The sequence below is a fragment of the Odontesthes bonariensis genome, chromosome 4 (assembly GCF_027942865.1).
Source record: "Odontesthes bonariensis isolate fOdoBon6 chromosome 4, fOdoBon6.hap1, whole genome shotgun sequence".
NCBI lineage: Eukaryota > Metazoa > Chordata > Actinopteri > Atheriniformes > Atherinopsidae > Odontesthes > Odontesthes bonariensis.
Window position 1 is genome coordinate 25,372,647 of NC_134509.1, and position 8,878 is coordinate 25,381,524.

The 8,878-nt window shown below is 41.8% G+C and overlaps 2 protein-coding genes across 3 annotated transcripts; one reads left to right on the forward strand and one right to left on the reverse strand.

The window, feature by feature from the left end:
• Positions 1-1,411: 1,411 nt before the first annotated feature.
• On the forward strand, positions 1,412-6,938 carry taf5 (TAF5 RNA polymerase II, TATA box binding protein (TBP)-associated factor). 2 transcript variants are annotated; one of them, XM_075463678.1, is made up of 11 exons: positions 1,412-1,829; positions 2,243-2,474; positions 2,574-2,889; positions 2,996-3,159; positions 3,332-3,467; positions 3,586-3,706; positions 3,807-3,936; positions 4,062-4,226; positions 4,359-4,536; positions 6,211-6,388; positions 6,471-6,938. In XM_075463678.1, exons 1-11 carry the CDS (start codon positions 1,412-1,414, stop codon positions 6,683-6,685), a joined length of 2,253 nt encoding a protein of 750 aa, XP_075319793.1. In that variant the 3' UTR covers positions 6,686-6,938. The 2 variants fall into 2 exon arrangements, with proteins under 2 accessions (XP_075319793.1, XP_075319794.1); XM_075463679.1 differs by having other exon boundaries at positions 2,246-2,474.
• Positions 6,939-8,863, reverse strand: atp5md (ATP synthase membrane subunit k). The gene is made up of 4 exons (XM_075463680.1): positions 8,771-8,863; positions 7,326-7,431; positions 7,147-7,240; positions 6,939-7,060 (listed from the first exon to the last, which is right to left on the reverse strand). The coding sequence occupies exons 2-3, from the start codon at positions 7,410-7,412 to the stop codon at positions 7,148-7,150; spliced, it is 180 nt and encodes a 59-aa protein (XP_075319795.1). The 5' UTR covers positions 7,413-7,431; positions 8,771-8,863; the 3' UTR covers positions 6,939-7,060; position 7,147.
• Between the last annotated feature and the right edge of the window lie 15 nt (positions 8,864-8,878).

The window sequence follows — 8,878 nt, forward strand, 5'->3', positions numbered from 1 at the left end:
TAACTATGTGTCTACATTTTCTGTCTTTAAGCTGTTGCTCTTGTGAGGTGTTTATGTACTACATGTGTTCTAATGTTAGAACATGTTTCTTGTGTTTGGGCTGCTGTCTTGACCAGGACACACTGGAAGAAGAGACCTCGTTATTTGGGCTAGATTGAACAATAGAACATAATAAGTTGATTTTCTTTTTTTGTGTATGGAGGGCAGAGCGTGTGAAAATGCTCAAACTTTTCCAACCAAATTTTTAAAACTTTTGAACCAAACCCAAGTTACATGACTGTGCTTTTATTATTTTAGTTTTAAATGGTATTTCTAAAAACTGTGGAGTCAGATGATGGAAGGAACAAGCAGCTGGGGATACTATAAACTTCCCAAAGTTTTAACTCAGGTTCATTAAAAGCATGTTTAAAGAGTTACATTTTCAACAAGTTTAACTATTATACGTGGTAAAAAATACATAGGGTCGATCTAATTACTGCTGTGGCCAATTAAACGTTTAGGTCATAAACTTTGATATGTATGGACATGGGCGTCGCACCCGTGGGGGATGGGGGTGTTTCGACACCCCCACTTTTACAGCAAGATGATTTCACCTTTTTGAATTTTCAATGACCAAAATAAAGTTTTAACAAATCATAAAATGTTTTTTTTTAAGACTCTGTACCCTCTTTAGAATAATTCTATCCAGATTTGAGAAGTGTAAATATTGTAGTTTCCATACAGGATCTAGTTTAGTGTGATCAAAATGCAGTAAAATGGCCCTGTTCTGCATTTTCACAGATCAGAAAAAGGTTTCACAAATCCCAAACAAGGTTTTAATGAATCTATAGCCTCTTTAGAATAATTCCATGCAGATTTGAGCAGTGTAACTATTGTAGTTTCCATACAGGATCTAGTTTAGTGTGATCAAAATGCAAAAAATGCAGTAAAATGGCCCTGTTCTGCATTTTCACAGATCAGAAAAAGGTTTCACAAATACCAAACAAGGTTTTAATGAATCTATAGCCTCATTAGAATAATTCCATGCAGATTTGAGCAGTGTAACTATTGTAGTTTCCATACAGGATCTAGTTTAGGGTGATCAAAACGCAGTGAAATGGCCCTTTATGCCCATCCATTTGATTTGCGAATCGGATGCCAACTTCAGCGTCGTGTCTATGGGCTTAATGTGGCGCTCATGTGCCACCCTGGAACACCCCCACATTTAAAATCACTGCTCCACCCCTGTGTATGGAGTGCTTTCTTCCTCTGTCAGAGACATTTCTCAAGCGTTATAGGCGGAAGTGAAGTAGGCGGGACTTCTGCTCCGTATAACATGACGCTGAACAGTAAGAACCAATCAGATGACCTGATATTGTGCCGTTGGAGTTTTCCGTTTTTCAACCTCGCACATGCGCATTTCATTCGGAAAATGGCGGCCGTACAAGGTAGTATGGTCGACGCGAAAGACGAGATAGACATAAAATCAGAGCCACAAAGTGATGGCTTCGGAAATAGTAACGCAAACGACAGCAGAGTGGTTTCGACATCCCCTGGTTCCAGTACCGCGGCTGGAAGCGCCAAACCTGCGAGCGGAGCACCGGAGGACCAGCAGACGCTGTTGGCAGTCTTGCAGTTCCTCGCGAAGAACAAATTGACTGAGTCGGCTGAAATTTTGAGACGTGAAGCGGGATTGCCGGAAGATGCGCTAGATCCGAAGGGAACTGACTCTTCTGGATCAGGACCGGGAGGTGCTGCGGGCAGTGCGGACGTAGATGGCGCGGATGCAAGTTCTCTACTCAGCCGGGTGACCGTCTCATCCTCCGCCGTAGCTCCGGCGCCAACCAAGGGTACAATTAGTTTTTATGCAGGAAACACCGACAACTACGAATAACAAATTAAGGAACTACGAATGAACGTGTTTATTAATTTCTACGAATTGTAGCTAGATATGAAAATGTAAATAGTCGTTCATTACAGTTGAAACTCAGAGTACTATTGTGTTAAGCGTTGTTTTGGAAGCTTAATACTTTTTATTGTCAGGTTTCTTGCATTTTTATTACCCGATGTAAATGTTCATGATTTACTTTTGGGGTTTCATTTACAAACTCCTGGTCTTATTGCTAATATATAAATTGTTTAAATGAAAAAAAATGTGTTTGAATATGTTTAACAATATCAATTAAAAAAAAAAGAATATCTAAAAATGACCAAAACGAATGTATTTGTGACAGAACAGTACTTCACACTGGGTTTCTTTCAGCAGCAGCTGGGGACGATCAGCCAGATGTGAGTGTAGTGCTGTCAGCCTACAGCCAGCAGGGAGACCCAATTCTGTACAAGGTTTACTACAGAGATCTAAAGAAGTTCATAGAAACGGTTCTGGACTGTCACAGAGCAGAACTGTCTCAGGTCTTCTACCCGCTGTTTGTCCACATGTACCTGGAACTGGTGTACAACAATCATGAAAATGAGGCTAAGACCTTTTTTGGAAAGTGAGTGTGTTTAACGTGCTTTACTCTCACATATGAACCCCAGGATTCATCCTGAACATCTCGATAACCTCATCTCATGCGTTTCTCTCTCTGTCTCAGGTTCAGCGGGGACCAGGAGTGCTACTATGAAGATGATTTGCGTATTTTATCCAGCCTGACAAAGAAGGAGCACATGAGAGGCAATGAGACCCTGCTGGACTTCCGGACCAGCAAGTTTGTCCTGCGTATCTCCCGCGACTCATATCAGCTGCTCAAGAGGCACCTGCAGGAGCGTCAGAACAACCAGATTTGGAATATTATCCAAGAGCATCTCTACATTGACATCTTCGATGGCATGCCACGCAGCAAGAGCCAGATCGATGCCATGTCTGGCAGCTTGGCAGGAGAGGGAAAGCGTGAGGCCAATAAGGCTAAGGTTGGATAAATACTACACAGATATAACCTGATCTTAGTTTTCCATGTTGCCCTACAATCTAATAACATCCCTGTTGAAACGATAACATGTCCTGTTGCCGATGTAGGTTTACTATGGACTTCTAAAGGAGCCCGAAATCGAGCTGCCTCTGGATGACGAGGACGAGGAAGCAGAGAATGAGGAGGGCAAGCCAAAGAAGAAAAAGCCCAAAAAGGACAGCATGGGCTCCAAAAGCAAGAAGCAGGATCCAAATGCTCCTTCACAGAATAGGTGGGGATTCCTCACACAACGATACACTGTGCGCCTCTGACTTTAGAGTTAGAGTTTTATATTCTCCATAAAATGATTTTGTAAAGCCACAACCACATCATCCAGTTAGCTTCTGTATTCTGGTACCTTTGATTTACTTGCCAGTGGCTGATGATAGAGTGCTGTGATTTAGGATACCTCTGCCAGAACTAAAAGACTCAGACAAGCTGGACAAGATCATGTACATGAAGGAGGCCACCAAGAGAATCCGTCTGGGACCAGATAACCTCCCCTCCGTCTGCTTCTACTCTTTTCTCAATGCATATCAGGTAAGTGACCACAATGAGTTGCTGCTTGTTTGTGTTTACGCTTCACAGCGGTTGACAGATGGAAGAACCGATACCAGTGGGAACTATACTAAACATTATTTCTCTTTAACCTCTGCAGGGTTTGACTGCAGTGGACTTCACTGACGACTCCAGCCTGATTGCCGGAGGCTTTGCTGACTCCACAGTACGAGTGTGGAGCGTCACGCCGAAAAAGCTCCGCAAGGTCAAGTCTGCAGGAGGTACATTATATCACCGGGAGCAACGACATGTTTGATTATTGTTAGAAAAAATATTTGATCAAAAACCTCACTTGTTTTGCTTTGTATTTTTCCTCTTCAGACTTGAATCTGATTGACAAAGAGTCAGATGATGTGCTGGAGAGGATCATGGACGAGAAGACGGCCAGTGAGTCAAAGATACTCTATGGACACAGCGGCCCAGTGTATGGTATCAGCTTCAGCCCCGACAGGTAGATTTGGACTTGAGCTCTAAACGGCAGCAGATTCTAACATTATGGTTTGGAACTTTTTCTGAGTTCCCTTTATTTTTTGTTTCCACTGTAAGTGTCAATAACAGATGGTTTTCGCCTTTCAGAAACTATCTGTTGTCAAGTTCTGAGGATGGCACAGTCAGGCTGTGGAGTCTCCAAACATTCACTTGTCTGGTGGGCTACAAAGGTCACAATTACCCAGTGTGGGACACGCAGTTTTCCCCTTATGGATACTATTTTGTCTCCGGGGGACATGACCGGGTCGCTCGGTAAGAAACTGCAGCGCTCATTTAATTAACACGTGAAATTGTAATTTTGTGAGGCAGTTCTCTGGACAACACCGGAAAGCTGAGTGTCAAAGCTCTTTACACAAATGTCTTTGTTTGTGTATTTTCCAACAGTCTGTGGGCAACAGATCACTACCAGCCGCTGCGGATATTTGCTGGGCACCTGGCTGATGTCACTTGTACTCGTTTCCACCCTAATTCCAATTACTTGGCCACGGGCTCATCTGACCGCACCATCCGCCTCTGGGATGTACTCACTGGAAACTGTGTCCGCATCTTCACTGGTCATAAGGTCAGTATACCAGGGCAGCTCTGTGCATCCATTGTGACACTTTGGTCAGTGGGGTCATTTTTTTTTTTGTTTTGAGCTATGCTCTCCAAGTGTTTTCCCTTAAATGGACGTTGTAATCACATAAGAAGTAAAAAATCATTTCCACAGGAAGAGCCTGACATTTTTCAGACAATGTGGGGTATTGTGGATTCTCCATAGACTCTATTAACAAAGTAGTCACAGCCTCGGGTCTAAGAAATGTTGCAAATGTGGAAGTGCCTTAAACCGGCCTTCTCTATGTTGGTCAGCAGGGGACGACTCCTGAGATGCAAAGAGAAGTTTGTTCTCATTAAAGTTGGTGAACAAAAGAGACCTTACGTCTCACCTTACCTGTGACCTCAGTAAATATTTTCTAAGTGAGAGTTTATGGGCTCAATTGCAAGTGTGAGATCTACTTTAATACAACATGAAGTTCATTTTAAAATTTCTGGCCACCAAAAATTTAAATTTTATGCTGCTACCTAAAAGGAGTGAGGAGTTTCCTTAAAGGGACACTGTGTAATATATTAAGTCATTTATTAGCTCAAATCAACATATTCATTTATAAATTAGTCCTCATTGGTGTAAAATTATCTCTGTCAACAATCTCACTTATCCTCATGAGCGAAGAATCACACTCCATAGAGCGGGCAAGCTCTATGGAGGCTGCCATGTCCTTCCGGTCTATGAAAAACGACGAAGTGCCGAGAGGGACATAAAGCACTTCGAATCGCGTTTTCCCCAACGCCAGGCCTGCAAGCGGAAATGACGTCATTTTGACGTAACGTTTGCACGCAGGTATAAACAGAGCCAGTCTACGCCATTAGACATTCTCTGGTATAAACCAGCCTGAACGGCCTGCACTTTTATTCGCAATGGAAGACCATAGTTATGCCACGCCACAGGAGAAGGGATCCTCGTTGCCAAAAAAGAGAATCTTGACACATACCGCCTGCCGTAGTTCAACAAGTTGACACGCACATTTGAAAACGCGAGGCGCTAGAGAGCAAATTCATTCGACTTTGCAAAATAAAATTGCACCACTAGATGGGGGAAGAAATGACAGTGTCCCTTTAAGTCTCACTCACACACAAGGCTTGCTTGTACCTTCCAGTTTCAAAAGACAAGGATAATGATGTCCAAATTCAAGATGTTCACAAACCCACAAGGGACACCAGGTGCTTGTGCCATTTGTGGTATAAAGCTTTTGGATCTTTCAGAAACTTAAGTCTGTGAGAAATGAACGGATAAGGCACTGTTAAAAAGTTTTAAATGAATATTTCTTCATGTCAGCCCCCAATAACACTCTGCTAATAGCCTGCAAAACAAATATGTCAGTTAGTGGAAAATGTGCTCAACAACAGACTTACAGTACATGCATGTGCATGATCAAGGCTGCTGCACACTAAAGTTGGGAAATCTCTAAAAATATAGGCTGAGATGAGCAAAATGTTATTCAGTCATCCATTTTCTATAACCGCTTAATCCAACTCAGGGTCCCTGGAGCCTTTCCAGCTGTTATTCAGTCATTTGGCTTTTTTAGTTTGTGCATAATTTCAGTTTTGTTGGGAGTCGAAGACAGTTGAGGTTCACATAAGCTGAACTGAATGTTGCAGACACCATACTGACGCAGTCTCTGTATCCTGTGTCCTCCAGGGTCCCATCCATACACTGGCTTTCTCTCCCAATGGGAAGTTTCTGGCCTCGGGAGCAACTGACAGCAGAGTTCTTCTGTGGGACATTGGTCATGGATTGATGATTGGAGAGCTCAAAGGCCACACAGATACCGTCTATTCCCTCAGGTTCAGCAGAGATGGAGAGATCCTCGCCTCAGGTGGGTGTTTAACGTCAACTGCAGTTACTAAAGCGAAGCAACAAAAGCCTGTATAGCCTAAAGCTTCATTGTTTTTTTTCAGGTTCCATGGACAACACCGTTCGCCTGTGGAATGCAACGAAAGCATTTGACGATTTAGAGACCGATGACTTCACAGCAGCTACGGGACACGTCCATCTACAAGATAACTCCCAGGAGCTTCTGCTAGGCACTTACATGACTAAATCTACACCCGTCATTCATCTCCACTTCACACGGAGGAATCTGCTTCTAGCTGCAGGAGCCTACAATCCATAAGAAAAGCAGTGGAAGCTTGAATGACACACTCGAAGCCCCCTGAGCTCCACATGTAACCATCTGACAGATAAGGGCCCAGATTGAACGCATCTGTTGCAGTTCTGTCAAAGAGAACCGCTCCTGCAGACTGAGGACTGTTTTTATAAATCACTGCCATCTTTTCAGCTTAACTCTATCCATGGCTGACATTTCTGTAACATAAGACTTTTATACCGGTGCACACTGTAAATAAAACAAAGCCTTTTTTTCTACATTCTGGGCATAAATTTTCTTTATTGTTAACATGGGAAAAACCAAACAGTCACATTTTAACACAACACGTCCAGCTGCTCTCTCTCCGCTGCCAGCTGTTAGAAATGATGGTCAAATGGAAACCTGTGAGGAGACGAAAGCAGCGCCCAGTTAAGAAAATAACACTGTAGCATGAAAGGTACAGTGACAAAAGACCAAAACGTACTTACATTACTTCGTTTCTGTGATGGCAGCCTGTTTCTTGGGCTTCAATTTGAAGAAAAGGACGAGGGCTGCAATGCTGGCATATGTGGCCAAAACACACTAAGATAAAAAAGTGAAAATAAAGAGTAAGAATCTTAAAGGTAGTTTTAAGCCACTTAACAGTAAAGCTGTTAACGCAACTTACATTCCTCCTTCCTGTGATTGTGTATGCATTGAAGTACTTGGCAATGCCAGTGAACTGGTGCTGAGCTCCAGCGTCGTGTCCTCCCATGATGGATAAGTTAATGGTCCTACCATAAGAAAAACGGTAAATGACTAATAGCACAACAGTCAAGTTTTTCGTTACACTTTAAAACATGGTTTCAAAAATAACAGATCTGCAATGCATAATATCTTTACACATCAAGTAGCAGTTTCTTCTCTTATTTGCCTTAAGACATCCATCATTGGTTCACTGTGTTACATTCATATGAAAATACTTCAAAGCCCATTTCTTTTCCTCATGACAGGCCCCGACTCATCTTCAGCCTGCATTTAATACTCTGTAATTGAGAACTAAACTAGTTTTAAGTGCAGCAAGGACTCTGCGTTCTTCCCATCTACAACAAGCTCCATTTCTTCTACCTTCAAAACTTCACATTGTGCCCATTTAACTCTTTGCGAGACATACAATAAACCCGGGAATTAGTCTTGACCGCATAAAAGGTTCAACATCTGACTCAAAAATGTAACCTCAAAGCAGGGTTAGTGAATAAAAATTAAAAGTATATTAGTTTTTATCCAACTGTAAAACTAGTGCACCATCAACCTTGAACTACTACAAATGTCCATTTTTTTAATGCCAAAAGGAATGCTGAAAGGAATTCACAGCCAATACTTTTTATTTTTATTATAAATTCCTTTAAGTTTAAATTTTCATATCGAATTACAACAATACAGTAGTAGTAAATATTCAGCCTTTGACGTACACAATAATCTTGGCAGATTTAATTGAGATACTACGCAGCCTACAGAGGGAATACACTGCCCTTAAACTGGTCCTACACTCCAACACCAGATCTTGGAAATGAAATTGATAAAGACAGTTGAAGCTTAAATAAAATGACCTTTAGCTCTGAAGGGACATGGAGGTGCATATAAATCACACAATGGATTTAAAAAAAAAAAAGCCAATGTGTGTAATTTTTTGCACAGTGTTGGTGGATTCTTGCATTTCTGAAGTGAAACCTCAAACTCTTACTGACATTATATAATTAAGATCATGATCTTTATACTGCTTGACGCGACAGTAGTCAAACATGACTAAGGCTCAGAGCTTGAATAGTCCAACGTTATCTATTGAAGTATAGCTAAATATATATATTAACATATTCTAATGTTGTCCATGAACGCACAAATTCTAGTCACTTCTTACAGAAACGTCTCTCATCAGAGTAAATGCAAAGTAGCTAACGCACTATGTCAAGTAAACGTTAGCTTGCTATGTTAGCCTGCTAACTAAGATGATTTTTGGGTCCTTAGCAAAATAGTACGTCGTTACCGAGGCATTTCTAAGATTACTTAGTTCCAATCAGACTGCAGATAACCAAAAACGATTAGCCACGTTATTTATAAAAATGCTACGCTTACCTTTAACACACGACCCCTGTACAAACAGAATGAGACAGGTGCCCTTCAGCAAGAGGCCGCAATGCTAAATTCAGTAGGAAGTCCCGCCCATTACTGGTAATCTAACTT